This window comes from Phascolarctos cinereus, unplaced genomic scaffold, assembly GCF_003287225.1.
Source record: "Phascolarctos cinereus isolate Bilbo 61053 unplaced genomic scaffold, phaCin_HiC Scaffold_726;HRSCAF=1367, whole genome shotgun sequence".
NCBI lineage: Eukaryota > Metazoa > Chordata > Mammalia > Diprotodontia > Phascolarctidae > Phascolarctos > Phascolarctos cinereus.
This window is the reverse complement of record NW_027556098.1, coordinates 399,737,470-399,755,659: the sequence shown is the minus strand read 5'-3', so window position 1 is coordinate 399,755,659 and position 18,190 is coordinate 399,737,470. Positions and strand designations below refer to the sequence as shown.

The 18,190-nt window shown below is 45.4% G+C and overlaps 2 protein-coding genes across 8 annotated transcripts in view; one reads left to right on the top strand and one right to left on the bottom strand.

The window, feature by feature from the left end:
- Positions 1 to 16,596, bottom strand: part of CEP104 (centrosomal protein 104) — a 49,840-nt gene extending 33,244 nt beyond the window's left edge. For 2 of the 6 annotated variants that reach the window (XM_078145740.1, XM_078145742.1), the window contains exons 1-2: positions 10,931 to 11,139; positions 1,782 to 1,908 (exon numbers count right to left, since the gene is read on the bottom strand). In XM_078145740.1, the coding sequence (XP_078001866.1) occupies positions 1,782 to 1,894 (113 nt within the window). In that variant the 5' untranslated portion in view covers positions 1,895 to 1,908; positions 10,931 to 11,139. Of the gene's footprint in view, positions 1 to 1,781; positions 1,909 to 10,930; positions 11,140 to 11,188; positions 11,348 to 16,517 lie in introns of those variants that run through there. The other 4 variants (XM_020975354.2, XM_020975371.2, XM_020975363.2 and 1 more) reach the window with 4 other exon arrangements.
- Positions 11,380 to 18,190, top strand: part of DFFB (DNA fragmentation factor subunit beta) — a 32,937-nt gene continuing 26,126 nt past the window's right edge. For both annotated transcript variants that reach the window (XM_020975426.2, XM_020975418.2), the window contains exons 1-2: positions 11,380 to 11,592; positions 13,910 to 14,036. In XM_020975426.2, the coding sequence (XP_020831085.1) occupies positions 11,479 to 11,592; positions 13,910 to 14,036 (241 nt within the window). In that variant the 5' untranslated portion in view covers positions 11,380 to 11,478. The remainder of the gene's footprint in view (positions 11,593 to 13,909; positions 14,037 to 18,190) is intronic.

The window sequence follows — 18,190 nt, the reverse complement described above, 5'->3', positions numbered from 1 at the left end:
TCCATGGAAGAAAGGCTAGAGTCACTCTCGGTCTGAGGCCAAAGTAGGAACAATACGGAAAAGGCACACAAAGACAACAGGATGGGCTTTTGTCCTTGGGGATAGCTCTCCTGAACTTGCAGAGTTTACTCTGTCCTGATCTTTGGAGACTTCATTGAAGAATACTTTTCCCTGCCTTCCTGGGACATGTTTGACCTCAGGGAATTTGCTTGTGTTAAAGTCAGGGGGCCACTGGGACACACTCAGCTGAGACTCAGTGGTGAACAAGCGGGATGCATTTTATGTAGGTAAATGTTCTGGCGTCAAAGCAAGTCTAGGTATCGCCCACCTTAAGAAAACATCCTATCAACTTACAAAACATATAAGCAGAGATATCTCTGGTATCATCAGAATTTGTTCATTAGTTTCAGTCAGGATCGACTCTCTATGACCCTATTTGGGGTTTTCTTGGCAGAGACATTGGAGTGATTTGCCTTTTCCTTCTCTAGCTCATTTTATAGATGAGGAAACTGAGGCAAACAGAGTGAAGTGACTTGACCAAGATCACATAGCTAGTAAGTGGCTGAGGCAGATTTGAAATCAAGAGGAGTCTTCCTGATTCCAGGTCCAGCACTCTATCCACTGTGCCACCCAGCTGCCCCATCATCAGGATGAGTCCTTTCCATAGTAAGGCCCCTTACGTATCTAAGTGGCTTTAAAAACCCAAACAAGTCCTTAGCTGAAAGCTAAAGTGTTGGATGTTCAGCTGGCTCCTGTCAACATCAGGCCAAACAACTGACCAGCTCTGACTCAGCAAGCAGTTATCACGTGCCAACTGAGCCTCAAGTGCGGCGGAGGCCCCGGGAATGCAAAAATAGAGACGATAGAAACGTCAGTGCAAGTGACGATGGACACAAAGAACCCTGAGCCAAGGGCAAGAGAGAGTTAGGTAAGATACGGCACTAACACTTACACAGCTCTGGGACGTCACCCGGCTGGGGTCTCTGTTCACTGATGGAGAACACCCCCCTCCCCTCCCCAGTGCCTTAGGAGATGGTCTTCCTGTGGCACTGTGGCTGCGGCATTCATCACTAGCAGGCTGCCTTTCTGTCTTCAGTTAGGCTGGCTCTCACTCGACACATACACAATCTGTCTCAGATGACCAGGTCCAGACTGGGGCTTGGTGGGAGCAAACACAGCTTGGGCCCCAGCGAGAGAGTCTTTAAGAGCCCAGGGTCATCTTGGAGCCACCACTAAAAGCCAGAGGAAACCCTTAGTGGTGACAAAAAAGGGATTCAATTTAAAACAAGTCAACTCGTGTTCAACTTTTTAACATGTCAAATGCAGGAATTTCCATTCAGATTTAGGAATCTCCTTCCTCTGACGGTAACAAAACTGGTCAGATACACCCAAGAACATAAAAGAGGCCAACTGTACAAATAGTTAATGAGACATTACAAGAATGACATAAGTCATGGAAAAAAGACCATTCTCTTAAAGAAAAAGTAAACCAGGAAAACGACTTAGGAGTTCAGAGATACACTGAAGTCAAGAGGTTTGGCAGTAGGACAAGGAACACTCACACAGGTTTCACGGCACAGCTGTAATAAATTGATCACTAGGTGGAGTGTCTTTTAAAGGCAGTCAGGTCACTACAAGTTAAATTGTAGTGGCCACTTCACAGACTCTTGATTGTCTGATTTACAATGAAATTGGAGGCCTAGAATTCGAGACAATACACACTGTCCCCAAGTAACAGAGTGTTGTCACCTCACCCTCCACTTCCTTTTCATTCATAATACCTTGGTGATCTCCACCCATTAACAGTCGGTGCATGGACCATTAATTCTTTCGCACTGAAACCATCTTCGTGTCCCGATGAACTGACGACTACGAATCCAATCTTGTGTGGCATTCTGTACAGCTGGGCTGTTCATAAAAATAAATAAGATTTTTTTAAGTAAAAGAACCCATAGAAATATTAGAATTATGACAGTATTTGCTATTAATCCCCGTCATGACTTAATTTAGACATGAAGTAATTCAGCCTAATGTCAGGAAAACAAAATTAAAATAGCTCTCATGAATTATTTTTCTTTAAAAGTTTCTAAACATTATCTTTTCATCAACCTATTTCTATAGACAGCTTTAACTTTATTATACAAGGTAGTGTTAAGTTTTGATTTATCTTTTCTAAAGCTAAAAAAGTTACATGGGCTATATGAGGAGAAAAGACAATTTAAGCAATGCGATGATTATTCACTAAAGGAAAAACTGAGAGTAGAGAAGAAAAAAGTAGGAATCAATCAGAATTCTAGCCTGAAAATTTGTGGAGCTTAATTTCACTGAACAGTAATTATTCAGTTTTCAGGTCAATGTATTTGGAGAGCAAAGAAGCATTCATGAGTAAAATCTTACCACAAGCCGGCAGTGAATCTAAATCTAGATTCTCCCTATCAAACTCAAATATATATAAAATTACCTGCTGATTTTCTGTTAATCCTAATATAAAGATAAGATCATTGGAAACAGCATGGTATGATGCATAGAGTGCTACACTTGGAGACATGAAGACTTGCCTTCAAATTCAGCCTCTTAAACACTTCTCAGTTTTGTGTTTTGCCCATGGGCATTTAACACCTAAGCTTCCTCATCTGGAAAGTGGGAATATATCTCTAGTACTTTCTCCAGAGGGTTATCGCGGGGCTCGACTGAAGTCATGTAAGTCAAGCACTGTTCAAACATTAACAAGCTGTGTACAGTGCAGTTACTATCATTGCTCTTGTTAGCTGTGTGACCTTCACTTGGTCACGCCTCAGTTTCTTCACCTGTAAAATGGCATTAGCATTATCTGCTCTACCTGACAAGTTGTTGTAAGGTTCCAATAATAATGTACATTCAAGTGCTTTATAGGTTATAAAGCACTGTATGCGTGTAAGGTAATTATCTGGCACCAGGGATGTTTACTGGACTGCAGAAGTACTAGTAATTGAAAACCACACTGCTAACTATTATTAAAGATCTAGTCAGGTTACTAGCATCCATGGTTATTGCCACGGATGCCACTGATGTTGTTATGATACTCCACAAGATGCAATCTTGCTGGTGTGAGGCCTCCTGCTACCAATCTAGATCCCAACCTCTCTTTGCCTTCATAGTTGTTGTGAAACAAAACCATGCCCTGGTGGCTGGCCTGCCTTCTTCAGCTCTACCTCTGATTTTGGCTGGGCTGGCCTTCAGACAAAGAGTACACTACGCCTATAATCAAGGCCTTTCCAGCCTGCTCAGACCTGCCAGAGCTGGTTCTCCACTGGCATAGCTTTCAGAATCCAAAGTCAGCACCACACTGTCATGCTGGGGCAGTTAGTGTAGCATAACATTTGGGTATTCATTTTTGTTCTTTTACTCTTTTCTTTATTTTTAGTTTCAAATCCTCTCCTTCCCTTTACCCTCCTCCCCTATCCATAGAGAAGGGAAGACATATGATACCCATTTTACATATGAACTATACATGCAAAACATGTTTCCACATTAGCTTTGAGGAATATAACTTTAGCAGAGGGTAATAATAATGATGATAAGAATGTTGTTGATGATAATCCTATACAAAATTTACTACAGGATGTCATGGGGAAAAAAACAAAAGCATGGTGAATATGTCCAGCTAAGCCACAACAATGAAAAGGGGCATTTAGGAAATAGCAATGGCCTGGTTTTAGAAAATACTCAGTACCAGAGGATAAAGAAGGGCATGGCAGAAAAAAGTTATTAGCAATGACTAAAGATCTGAAGTCACCCATTAAAACAAGATGTCAGCATTTCTGAATCCAAGTCCCCTCTGGATGCCTCATCATCTTCTGGAAGTGACCTAGTGGTCTAAGAAGTTATGGCATCAATATGTTAGCTCTAGTAGGTCATCCACCAAGATGGTAGACCAGGTGGTATGTCTGTCCTCTGAGAACCAGCTTGGGGGGGACACCATGTGATGACTTTTCAAAAACTACAACTTTTACTTTTGTGTGTATGTGCATGTGGTATGTGTGTATGAGTGGAGGATGTGAGAATGTGTGGGGTACATGTATAGTATACGTATATATGTGTAGTATACTTGTGAGGCATGTATGTGAACATGTATCATGTGTGTGAATGTGTGTGGTGGAGTAGGGATGTGCACTTTGCCATGGGAAGTGATGAAGGAGACATATTGCTGAAACTAGATTTTTCAAAATTATTTGACAGTTGTGAAGAAGTGGAAAAACTCATCAAAATAGCAATCCCACATTGATAGGACATGCTGTGGCTGCTAATGTGCTTTACCCTCTGAAGTGGGGAAAAGAAGGGTTTATTTCTACTTTACTAACGAAGAAAGTACAGCTTGGCTTAGAGAGGTTAAGGAACCCATCAATGGTTACCCATCAATGTGTGGTCAGCTGTGGAGTCCAGACTCGTTCCCAGATCTTCAGACTCCAAAGCCAATGGGTTGTTTTTTTCACTTCTCCATTTATGCCTTTTTAGAACCTTTTGAGCAACTGTTATTACAACCAATTCTCTGAAAGCATTGCCTCCTTGTCTGGCACATCTAACAATGTCCACGTCACATACCCAAAAGCTCTATTTTTGTGAGTACCCCAAGCACTGCAGGGGTAGTTTGGGCAGTAATTACATCCACAATTAGAAAAGTAAAGCTGCTTTTACAGGTCAGAAAAAAAATACCATAAACATTCAGTAAGAATAAAAGCTTTGCTAAATAGTTATTAGAATGGACTTCTGGCCCACAGGGCCTGTTGAGTCCCATGCACCCACATGGATGCTTGTTATACTACTCAATGATATTCCTGAGTAACCAGTGCCAGATTCTCCCTGGGCATTCCTACTAGGCCCTTGTAATAGTAATAGTACCCAATGGTAATAGGCAAACAAATTTTTCTTTTACGTAAAGTCTATTTTATGTACTTGGTTTATCTGTATGGCTAGAGATTACCTAGACAATCCAATTTGGCAACAAATAATAAGATGAGAGAATGAAAAGGAAAAAAAACCCTATTTCCCCATTTTCTTTTCAAGAAAATTTAAATTTTGTTCAAGGAAACATCAATACTTTAGCATCAAGCAATTTTATGGACTCAAAGAGACTGAAAAATCCATAGCCCAAATCTCCAAAGGCCTTAAGCATAACCTAACAAAAGTGATATGAAAGGAGCCGTTAGGATCTGGAGCTGAAAACAGAATCTGGGACAACTTACATGTAATTCTTACAAGGTGCATGTTTGCCCAGAAGAAATTCATGGATGCACGAAAATGAAAATGAAAATCGATTCTACATTAGATGAATGAATTTGGAGGCAGTGCCGCTCATGCAGATGATAGACTCTGTGGGCACATGACCAAAGAGCATGCTGAAAACTTTCACTTTCAGATGTCCCTGTGAATTGCTCTAGTACCTCTGGAGCACTTTTGATGCCACTGGGAGGGTGAAATGAGAAGATGCCAAGGAGGGGTTCCTGATGGGAAGGCTCTTCTACCAAACCAGGTGCGAGCCCTTCAGTGTATGATGGCCTTATGCTCCCATACACTTTTCAGGCCTGGGACACATCTTGTTATTACCTTCAAGAAGTCCCACTAGACATAGGTGGGTGACAATCTTTCTACTGATACAGATGTCAATGCCTGCATGCCTGGGACATGGATTCTTAACCTGAGTTTGGTGACTTTGTTTTTTTTTTGGCTAGGCAATGGGGTTAAGTAACTTGCCCTGGGTCACAAAGCTAGCAAGCGTCAAGTGTCTGAGGTCACATTTGAACTCAGGTCCTCCTGAGTCAGGGCTGGTGCTCTATCCACTGCACCATCTAGCTGCCCTGGTGACGTTTTTCAAGAAATACTTTTGTAACTATTTTGAGAGAACTGGTTTCCTTTGTAATCCTATGCATTTTTGGTAGTTAAAAACTTGATTCAGACTCCTCTGAAAGACTTTCCCAGAGTGCTCAAAAGGCATGAAAAAGGTTGAGAAATCCTGCCTTGGGAGATGGTTTCCTGAGCTGCAGCGACCAAGGGAGATAATCCGTCCCTTCGTAGCCAACCCCTGATGAGTCTCTGTGCCAAGCTAGGCTAGTTCTAGGACAAGAAACACATTGTTCATTGAGGGCTCCCCCTTGAAGCCTTTTCAAATTATTGAGAACTGCCAGAGCCTGGGTGTCAAGCATGCTCTGACACATTAGAGGGACACACGTCAATGGAGGCACAGCATCAGGGGGTCTAGGAAAATACTCTGCAAACCTTTGGTCCTCCAAAGACAAAAGTGCATGTCTTCACTAGTCTGAGATGGGAAGACCCTACTGAGGCAGGGAGACATGATACAGTTCTCTTAAATTCTCCTTCTCCAAAGAGTGGGACTACCAGGGAACCTGAGTCCTGAGGAGACACAGCAGAATGAGGAGGGAAAGTCCTCCAGCTCCCATGTCAGGAACCTGTAGGTTTTACCAAGCACTTTCTTCATAACTACCCTGTGAGGCATGTACTGCAGGTACAACACTGCCCATTTTACAGCTCAAGAAAATAAGGCTCTGACAGGTTGCTCCTTAGGACTGGAAGAGGCCTTAGAGAAAGGGTATAAAATCTAACACCTTCATTTTATGGATAAGGAAACTGAGGCATAGATTTAAATGACTTGCCCTGAGTCACACAACCAAAAAGTGTCTGAAGCAGGACTGAATCCAGGGCCCTACGAAACACACCAGCACAGCTGACAAATGCCTGGGGCAGGATTCATCTTCTGACGCTATGTCGAGTGCATTTTCCACTTCCCTACATTGCCTCTCAGTCCCCCTTGGTTCCTTAGTAAGAGAGCTTAATGCAAGAGCTGTATGATAAGAACAGCCCACTTTGGAAACATGTAGGGGTGTGCAAAGTGTGAGGAAGACTGCACGAGCATTTTAGATCTCGTTTTACAGATAAAGAAACTGAACTTACAAGAGAGGAAGCCTTACTGACAGTCACACAGTACCCAGTGAGTGGGTCAAATGGCAGAGATCTGGGCCAGAATTCAGATCTCCTAATTTCAAAATCTATACTCCTCTACTACGACGAAGTCTCTGGACCTCATTTGTTGCTGCAGCTCAGTTGTGTCTGACTCTGTGACCCCATCTGGGGTCTCCCTGGCAAAGATGCTGGAGCGGTTTGCCATTTCCTTCTCCAGCTCATTTTACAGATGAGAAAACTGAGGCAAACAGGGGAAAGTGACTTGCCCAGGGTTCCCCAGCTAGTATCTGAGGCTAGATTTGAACTCATCAAGATGAATCTTCCTGATTCCAAGTCCAGTGCTCTATGCACTATGGCACCACCAAGTTGACCTATCTGTACTTCATTGATGGGTTCTATTTATCAGCCCCTGTGAGGCTCAAAATCTGTGAGTGACTTAGGGCAAGTCCCTTCCAAGACTAGACCCAAGTTCCTTCTCAGGTAATTTGAGGTCAGAGTAGATGGTCTCAGAGATTCCTTCTAGCTCCAGACCATGATTTAGAAAACCAGATGAGTCAGAGTCAGAGAGCTATCAGGACTGGGAGGGATCCTGAAGACATTCTTTAAGCCAATCTTTTCATTGTGCAGCTGAGGAAAAGGAGTTTCCTACAAGGGAAGTGACCTGGCCAAGGTCACACTGTGCTCTGGCTTCTTACATTATGCTCTCTTTTGCTGTCCCACAAGGCCAGTAAGGGTGTCAAATGACTGGGATGAAATACGAGCAGAGGATTCTGGTGCTGGGGGGATCTTGGAGATATGCTGATTCAGCTCTTTCATTTTACCCATGAGGGAACAGGTCCAGAGAAGGCTCTACCACTAACTAGCAGCAGAAATGCTCTCAGGATGAAGGGCTCCTGACTCCCAGGAGAGGAATCTTTCCATTTCCTCCAAAATGCCACTGGGAATTGGCATTGGGGCCCATTTAGAAGTCTAGGCTCACAGACTATTAGAACTGGAAGGGCCTTTAAAGACCAAATTCAAACCATTCATTTTGGATATGGAGAAACTGGCCCAGAGTGAGGGAGGGCTTTGTTCAAAGTCCCACTATTAATCACCAGGAGAGCAGGGACGGACCCTGAGTCTCTGCAGCCTGGTAGGGTTGAATTAGCCCAGAATTTGGTCTCCAGAGGATGTATGCTCAAATCCCAGATAGGTCACCTACAGGGGCAGCTAGATGGTACAGTGGATAGAGCACCAGCCCTGGAGTTAGGAGGCCCTGAGTTCAAAAATCTGGCCTCAGACACTTACTCGCTGTGTGGCCCTGGGCAAGTCACTTAACCCCAACTGCCTAAAAAAACAACAGATAGGTCATGTACAATCTGTGTCACTCTGGCCAAGTTGCTTTCCCTTTCTGGCCTTCATTTTCCTAATTTGTTCAATGAAGGGGTTAGCCTAGATCACAGATTTAGACCTGGAAAGGACTCAAGTCCAACCTCCTTATCTGACAGATGAGGACACCGAGGCTGAGAGAGGTGATGTGATCTGCCCAAGGTCACCTAAGGGTTCAAAGCTAAGTTCTCTGACTCCAAAGCCAGCAGGCTCTTCATTGGATTACCCTTACGTCACTCAGGTCTCTCCTAGCTCTAAATTCTTTGAAGAGTGGAAAGAGCCCTTGAAGTAAGCATGAATTAGGAGAAGCGGCTTTGAGTCCTGGCCCAAAGGCAACTAGTGGCAGAGTGGACAGAGTGCTGGACCTGGTGTCAGGAAGTCCTGAGCTCAAATTCAGCCTCAGATACCTACTGGCTGTGTGACTTTGGGCAAGTTATTTAATCTCTGGTTGCCTCAGTTTCCTCAACTGTAAAATGAGGATAATAACAGTACTGACCTCCCAAGATCAAATGAGATAATTATAAAGTGCTCAGCACAGTGCCTAGCATATAGTGGCCACTTATTAACTGTTTGTTTCACGTATAACCTGTATCTGATTGCTCACTGCCTCAGGGACAGGACAGAGAGGGGGAGAGGAGGAGAGAAAGAGAAAGAGAGAGGGGAGGGAGGGAAAAAGGGATAGAATTTGGAACCAAAACTTAAAAATTTTTTAAAAGAATTTTTTAACATTAATTGGGAAGAAAATTTATATCTATTTTAAAAAGGATAACAAATGCTTGTTCCCTTTCTTCTTCCCTTGGCTTTGCTACTAAGTGGTACAGTAGTGTTATCTTGGCCTAGTCAACTCCTCCTCCATGGGCCTGTTTTCCTATCTGTAAGATGAGATGGCTGGAATCACACAGAGGACCTTGGGTCCAAATCCTCTGTTAGCTTACAATAGCTCCTTTTCTCTCCCTGGGCCTCAATTTTCCTATCTGCAAAAGGAGAGGAAGTAGGAATCACTCCTGACATGACCTCAGTCCACATTCCTGACCTACCACTAACTTTCTTGTCTCACTTTAAAAGTGTCTGTAAAAGAGGTTCCCTCCACTTTACAGATCTCTGTAGAAGACTTAGGTAGAAGTAGATAATCTATAATTCTATATGACTTCCAGGCTAGGGCACTGAACTGTTACTTATACTGCTTTAACAACTGACTACTTAACTGTCTAGGTGTTGGGGGAGGTCAAGGAAGCTGTCTGAGCAGAAGTGAGAATACGGGGCCTCTGAGGACCCTTTTACCTCCTTTAATCCAAGGTTCTTGGGCATCGTAAGCCCATTCCACCTTCCTAGGTTGGGGTGGATACACATAGGCATGTGATGGGGGCCACCTCCAGCCCTAAACTGCTACCAGGCCAAGGCCTTCTCTTTCACCACATCATTCCTACTGCTTAACTACAGCCACATCCCTGTATTCCAGGCTGGATCAGGGGTGAAGGGTGACAGCTAGGGCAGGGAGGGTACTTCCCTTCCAACTCAGACCATCTCTGCTTCTTGATAACTCTAGTCTAGGTCTCATTCTGTCAGTCCACTTCACATTAAACACTATTGCCAGGTCCTCAGGAAAGGAAGGGCAGTAGCACTGAGGGCTGTGGGAGTGAGGATGGCCAGCAGGCAAGCAGGACTGTAATGAGGTTAGAAATGGTCCAGATAGGACAAACATATGATTACACATAACTCCCAATCCAGGGCTCATTCCACCAGCCCACTACACACCCATTAACTAAGGCCATGTCCCCAGCAGGGGACTGATTAACTAGGGCGGCTTCCCTAGCAGAGATGGGGGTTGGGCAGGCATGACTAGGGTGGGGCTTGGATGGTTTTTAAGGTCTCTTCCAGATCTGACAACCAAGGATTCTGAATGCCTCCTGGCCAGGGCGCTCCATCCTCCCCTTTCCCCTTCCCCCCACCCTATTTCATCCCAGCAATGGAAAGGGATAGGGACAGGGCAGGCAAGGCTGGAATGGGGCTCGAGATGGTCTTGGGGGGTCTCTATCAGCTCTGGTAACCCATAATTCCCATCTCCCCCCCTACAAGCAGGTAATCGGGGGAAGGGCAGGCAGGGTTAGAAAGGGGCTCGAAATGGTCTTGGGGGTCCTCACCAGATCTGATAACCCATGACTTTCATCTCCCCTCCCCCAGCTAGGCCCCCAGAAGGTAATGAGGGGAAGGGGAGGGGCAGGCAAGGCTACAATGGGGCTCCAGATGGTCTTGGGGGTCCCTAGCAGCTCTAATAACCCATGACTCCCATCTCTCCCCTCCCCCAACCAGGCCCCCAGGAGGTAATGAGGGGAAGGGAAGGGGCAGGCAAGGATAGAATGGGGCCCGAGATGGTCTCGGGGGTCCGCAGCAGCTCTGATAACCCATGACTTCCATCTCTCTCTCTTCTCCTCCCTCCCCCCAACCGCCGGGCCCCCCCGCTGGGGATGGACTTGGAGGGGGAAGGGGCAAGCGGGGGAGGGGCGGGGTCTCCTCCGGCCGGGCCAGCGGCGGAAGGGAGGGAGGCCCGGCGTGAGGAGGCCCCGGGGGGGGGAGGGGGCTTTTAACGTCTCTCCCCCCAACCACCTACTCAGCAGCAGCAGCCGCCACTCCCGTCCGCCGAGCGCAGGCGCAGGCCCCGCCGCCTCCTCCGCCGCCGCCCCCGGCGGTCCGGCACCGGTACCTCGGAGCGGTAGCCGCCGCCACCTCCGCCCATCGCCTGGGCCAGCACCGCGGCTCTCATGACAACCGAGCCCGGGCCTGGCGGGCGGGGGCCCCGGTGCGCACGCGCCTGGCCGCACGCTCCTCCCTCGCCTCCCTCCCTTCCCCGGCCTCTCCAGTCGCGCACCTGCGCAGAGGGGACGGAACTCTCCGGCGCCTTCTGGGGAGTGTAGTTTCCTTCCTCAACTCTTGCCTTGCCGGGCCCGCTGTGCAGCTGCGCAGAGGGGAAAACCAAGTCGCAGAGTCTTCTGGGCAATGTAGTTTGTCCTCGGAGGGCAAGGTGACTTGCTTTTTAGCTGTTTTGCTCCGTAGCTGCACTAGCCCCGATCCCAGCGGGCGGGCGGGCTGGGTCCGGACGGCTCCGTCGAGCAATCCTCCGGCTGGTCCCCGAAAAAGGTGTTTCTGCAGAAGTCTGCAATGTCCAAGAGGCCCCGGACCTTCAAGCTGCGGGCGCTCCACAGCCAGGACAAATACGGGGTGGCGGGAAAGAACTGCCAGGAAGTGTTGCTGAAAGGATGTCAGAAATTCCAGGTCCTCCAACTGCGCCCCCTTTTCCGAATCTTTCTCCTTCCTCCCGACCTCTCTGGCCTCGAGGAGATCGGGGGGGCACCCCCTTCTTTGCTTCTGCGGTCGCTCCCGCTGCACCAGTCTCTAACCCCTCTCACCCTCCTCCACTGCCCCCCGACGGGGCGGTCCTGGGCTTGGGGAGGAGGCGGGAGCTACATCTCGCAGGCAGATGGGAGCCACAGCTGCCATTCTGGGGGCCGGGGGTTAGGATGGGGGGAGGGAGGAGAGAGGAGACGGCTCTTGGCCGGAGCATCTCGGGAGCTTCGGCGCTGTTTTTTTGCACCCCGGAAGATCACGATCGGCCCAGCTCTGAGCAGCCCAGGCCCGCTGCAGACTCCTTGGGGTCCGCGGGGATCCGGCCCGAGGGGCAGATCTTGTGTTCGGTTGCAGGAGATGGGGCATGCCCATCCCGGGGGCCGCAGATGATATAACAGCCCCTTTCATGCCTGCTTAGACCATACCCAGGCTGGCTAGTCCAGTCACTCGAGGCTGGACTCAGTGGAATCGTTTAGCATTGCCTGAACAGCTCCTTATAGCTAATTATTAGCTAAGACCTGAGTTCAAATCCTGCCTCAGACACTGTGTGACCCTGGGCTAGTCCCTTAAACTCTTCCCTAGTTCCTTCCTTTGTAAAATGGAGATAATAATAGCATCTACGTCAGAGTGAGCTGTCATGAGGCTCACACGAGTATGTACAGCTCTTGGTAACCCATAATAAAATGCTCTAGGTAAATAAATGCTAGTTATACGGCTGTTATTGTCAGTTTCCTCGGTAGCCTTTGGGTCCTTTAGATCCTTGACCTCTTTTGAGTTTTAATACACTAATAGATAATAGCAACTAGCATTTATAAACGTTTAGGTTTACAAAAGCATATATTATCATCTCATTTCATCTTCACAACCACTCATCTTAAGAGATGAGGAAACACAAGCAGAGATATTAGGGTGAAGTACCTGAGATAGGACTTGCATTAAAATGGTCCTGACTTCATTAGCCCTCCCTTCCATGCAACAACAACCCTGGGAGACAGATGCAATTCATAATAGCTAAGAGTTATTTATGTAATATAGTGCTTTAAGATTTGCAAAATGCTTTACACAGATTATTTAATGCTCACAACAAGCCTATTATTACTCATATTTTGCAGATGAGGAAATTGAGGCACAGAGTTAAGGGACTTATCCAGGTCACTTGGCTAGTAAAGTGCCTGAGGTAGGATTTGAACTTTGGCTTTCCTAACAACTCCTAGGCTAGCTTCAGTGGTGGGTAGTGAAGGATTTATTTCCCTGCCTTGATTAGAGGGTCTGAGGCCCTGAGAGGTATAACATGCTTCCCCCCCCCAACACATGATTTAGAGCTAGAAGGGTCTTTGGAGATGGTCTAGTCTTGGTGGTATCATACTCAAATAGAAACTGGGCCACTAAACTGTATATAGGGATCCACGGGGGCAGCATACTGACTTAGAAAACCACATATGTTAATGTTGGTTTGTTGTTCAGTCACGTCTCATCTCTTTGTGACCCCATTTGGGGTTTTCTTAGTGGTCTGCACAAATATATGCAAATTGAATATAGAATATTTTAAGGCCCACTCACAACTAGGGGCTTGAGCTCAGCCTTGAAGGCAGTTGGGAATTCCAAGAGACAGATCAGAGCAGGAGAACATTTCAGGCACAAAGTGGGAGCTGCGCAGAGAGTTTAAATTACTCTGATATGTGTGTGTGTGTGTGTGTGTGTGTGTGTGTGTGTGTGTGTGTGTATGTGTGCATAAATGTGTGTGTATGTGTGTGTGACTTTGGGCAAGTCACTTCCCTTTCCTCACATGAGGGAGCTGGACTAAATGACTTCTGAAGTCCCTTCCAGCTCTAGGCCATGATCCTAAGTCACCTAACCTTGTGCCTCAGTTGCCTAACCAGTAAAATGAAGGGGTTGGACTGAATGACTGAAGTTGCTTCCAGGTGTATCTCTGGGAGCCTGTGATCTATCTAGCCACTGTGCTGGATGAACTTCTAGAGGTGTCAGTAGGTAGCTGTGTGATCCTTAGCAAGTCACCCAACTCTTTTTGGAGCCTCAGTTACCTCATCTGTGAAATGGGATGTCAGACCTGACTGAACTGCTGCTCTATGAGTATTTTGTTTTCTTCTTCAGCATTTTACTCTCCTTTGCTCATTTCTATGTGATTATTGCAGATAGAAATTTTGATTCCCACCCCACTACGTCTTTGCTGTTGGGTAGGATCATATGCTCAGAAACGACTTTTGTTTTTGATTTTCTCACACAGCTTCCTATTTCTGGCTGCCGCCTGTGTTTGTACGAAGATGGCACTGAGCTCACTGAAGACTACTTCCAGAGCCTCCCTGACAACACCGAACTCATGCTTCTGACCCCTGGTCAGGCCTGGCAGGGCTGTGAGTAGTAGCCTGTACAGACCCCTGGGGATCACGAAATAGATAGGATTAGTGATGTTCATGCAGTGAGGACTCCTGGGTTGCAGTCAAATATGGGAGGAAGTCACTTTCAGGCAAGACAAGCTATGTGTTACTCTTAGGAACCTTGTAACAGAACAAGTCCTACCTATAATAATCAGGGCCCAGGAACGCTATTTGGCATGCCTATTACTTTAAGAATCTTTTCAAAGAGGAAATAGACTGGACACTTTGTTACCCTCAAGTTTCATTCTTTGCTGGAACCCAGATGTGATGATAATCTTTATTCAGCATTGCCTTATATCTGTGCCTTTATGAGCCTTATGGGTCCAAAGAACAGTAACATTTACTTAATTGGTGTTTTTGTCAAGTCCCAAAGCTAGGATTTTTAAAAACATGGAATCAGTAGGATATTTCCCTGCAGAGTTTTTACTATTTGCAGTGATCACTTTTTTGTGTCTACGAAGTCATAAAATATGCAATACATAAATTTTGCAAATGAATTTTTTAAAATTTAAAGGTGCCATCAGCTGGCTCCTGGATCTCTAAAAGGCTGTGTGGCAATGATTAGGGTATATAAATTTTGCAAAAATAAATATTAAATAGTTATTTTGGCAAAGCAGCAGGTTTTATATTTACCTATGATCAGATTTCTCTAATCGAATCTATATATCTTTTCCATCTACTTGTCTAGCACTCCATCTATCTCTATCCATTCATCCAAATATATATCCATTTATCCATCTACCTTTCTGCTATTTATCCATCTACCTTCTGTCTATCCATTTAGCCATTATCCATCTATCCATTCACCTATCTACCCATCTCTCACCTATCTATCCATTTATCTATCTATCCATTCATTTATCCACCTATCTGTCTATGATGGCAGGGATCAAAGACCACCCCCCAATAATCCTAACCTCACAGCAGAGGCCGTTGGTGTAGGGATAGAGTGCTGAACCTGGAGGAAGGAGACACTTGCTTTTTCTAGCACTTTCAGTGTAATCCTAGGCAAGGCACTTAACCTTTCAAGGCCTGGTTCTTCACCTATAAATGAGGGATAACAAAACATGCCCTTGCTCTGATGTTGTTCAGTTGTTTCTGTTGTATCTGACTCTTTGTGACCTCTTTTTTTTTTTGGCAAAGATACTAACTAGAGCAGTTTGCCATTTCCTTTTCCATCTCATCTTTTTTTTTTTTACAGTGAGGAAACTGATGCAAACAGGGGTAAGTGACTTGTCCAGGGTCACACAGCTAGTAAATGTCTGAGGCCAGATTTGAAGTCATGAAGATATGAATCTTCCTGATTCCAAGCCCGGTGGATTATAAATGAAATAATGGATATATCCTAAACTGCTATATAATTAAGGGAGCTGGGTGTAATGGAGAGATTGCAAGATTCATCATTTGAGGGCCTGGGTTCACATCCTAGCCCTTCCTCTTTCTGTAACTTGGGAAAGTCACTTCACCTCTAGGTCTGCTTCTTTATCCATAAAATGAGGGAGTTGCACCAAATGATGTTTCAGGTGCCTTTTAGGTCTAAATTGATGGCTCTATGAATTGTTGGCTATTGTCTCAATTGAAGGACCAATACATTTTTATGCTTCCCATCTTTTTTTTTTAATAGGCAGTTGAGGTTAAGTGACTTGCCCAGGGTCACACAGCTAGTAAGTGTCAAATGTTTGGTCTGAGGCCAGATCTGAACTCAGGTCGTCTTGATTTCAGGGCCAGTACTCTATTCACTGTGCCCCGTAGCTGCCCCTCTGCTTCCCATCTGATCACTGTTAATGAGTACTCTCCTTTGAAAGAAAATACCGTTTTTCTTCTCCTGAATTTCAGTTGTGTGGCCGTTTGCATAAAGGAGAATTATGTTTAAGGAGGCTTTTACTGAGGTATCCTAAAAGTAATTGGATCATAGAACTGGAGCTAGAGGTAGAAAGGACTTTAGGGGTCATCTCATCTAACCCCTGAGGTTACACAGTAAAATGACAGAATGAGGATTTCATCCCAGTGGAAAGGACCTGAATTCAAATCCTGATTCTTACTCTTAACTACTTGTGTAACCCATTCTCTAGGCCTCAGTTGTTCTGCTTTTTTCTTTTTTTGTGAGGCAATTGCGGTTAAGTGACTTGCCCAGTGTCACACAGCTAGTTAAATGTCAAGTGTCTGAGGTCAGATTTGAACTCAGGTCCTCCTGACTCCAAGGCTGGAGCTCTATCCTTTGCGCCACCTAGCTTCCCCCTCAGTTGTTCTTCTATAAAACAAAGTAGTTGGACTCAACGACCTGAGGTCCCTTATGGCTCTAAGTCAATGACATTGAATCTTCTGAATCTCTGGACCATGATCTCCATCAGGAAAAGAGCTGTTTGCTCCATGGGGCATGGGAGGACTTCTTTACTAGAAGATGAGGAGGAGGAGAGAGAAGGGGAGGGGCAGGTCAAGAAAGGAGCTCTAAAGTACCTTACATGTGTCTTCCGTCTCATGGGAGCATCATTTGTTAAGTGTCCTAGGGTCAGCCAGCATGAGGGGCAAGTGTCTTAGGGTCAGCCAGCTTGAGGGGCAGGATGTGAGCCCCACTTCTGGGCTTCTGCTTGCTCTTCTAGAGCAGGCTGCCAGACAATGGAATGACTGTGATGTCACGCCGTGAGGGCAGCCAAGGGCTGGGACACTGCTCTGGCCCCCTCTAGTCCTGACATGGTAAAAGCTGCAAGGAGCTGCAGAGACATCTATCTCCGGTAGGCCCCTTTGTTTCCTTCAAGGCTGTGGTCCTTCTTCCTTTGTTGTTATCCTTACAAATTATTAAGCACTAAGTTTTAAAAATAGTTCAACAAGAGACCTGTGAGAGAGATGAGAAGGTCTGGGTATTCAGACTCTCAAGGAAGGGGCAAAATGACTTAGGTTGATTTGTGCCTAGCAAGGGAAGACACTGGATTCATTTAGGTGGGCTAGAATGAATGTTGCTTTTATTGAATAATAATTATAGCCAGCCTTTGCATTATACCTATTATGTGCTGGGCATTGTGCTAAGCACATACCCTGTGAGGTAGGTGATGTTATAATCCCCATTTTACAGTTAAAGAAACTGAAGCAAACAGGTTAAATGATTTGCTCAGTCACACAGCTAAATTTGAACTTGAACCTTCCTGACCTAAGACCTAGCACTGTATGCACTATGGTGCCACCTAACTGCCTCGAAGGACCACAGGTCCTTTCTCAAAGCACATTCCATCTTATCTCATTTAACCATCACCAAGACCTTGTACGGTATAAAGGGCAGGTATTATTATCCTCCTGTGAGAGATAAAGAAGTGTTGAGGGCAGAGATTGTCTCATTTTTGTTCTCTCTCCAGCACCTAGCAAAGTGTGCCTGGTACATAAAAAGCAATTCGTAAAATGCTCATTTGTTTTATCAGTGTATCCAAGGTTACAGAGGTTCAGAGTCAGGACCACGGTCAGGGGCTTTAGACCCAGCAGGCACTTTCAAGACCATCTGTTCGAGGGTTGGAAACTGTTGGCAGCCTTCGGAACCCAATAGACTCCTTTTCAGAGTAATATTTTTCAATGCATAAAATAAAATACGCCGATACAAAGGAAACCAATTACATTGAAATACTGCTATCAAAATATTGAAAATGAAACATTCAAGCACCATAGGCTAAGAACTACTGATGTAGTCCAACCCCAACCTTAGAGACCATCTAGTGATTTTGTAGAGGAGAAAACTGGTATTAAGAGAAGGTATTTTATATACATGCACACATATACATAGACACACATACACACATATATATGTATGTGTTGTGTGTACTGTATACACACATAAACACACACATGCATCTAGGTGGAGCAGTGGATTGAGTGCCCACCCTAGAATTAGGAGGGCTCATCTTCCTGAGGTCAAACCCAGCCTCAGACACTTACTAGCTGAATGACCCTGAACAAGTCACTTAACCCTATTTGCCTCAGTTTCCTCATCTGTCAATAGAGCTGGAGGAGGAAAACGCAAACTACTTGGATCTTTGCCCAAGAAACCCCCAAATGAGGTCATAAAGAGTCAGACACAACTGAAACAACTGAACAGCAACAAAATATATCAGAAGAAGGGATTCTGTATGTCAAAAAGATGTAACTTC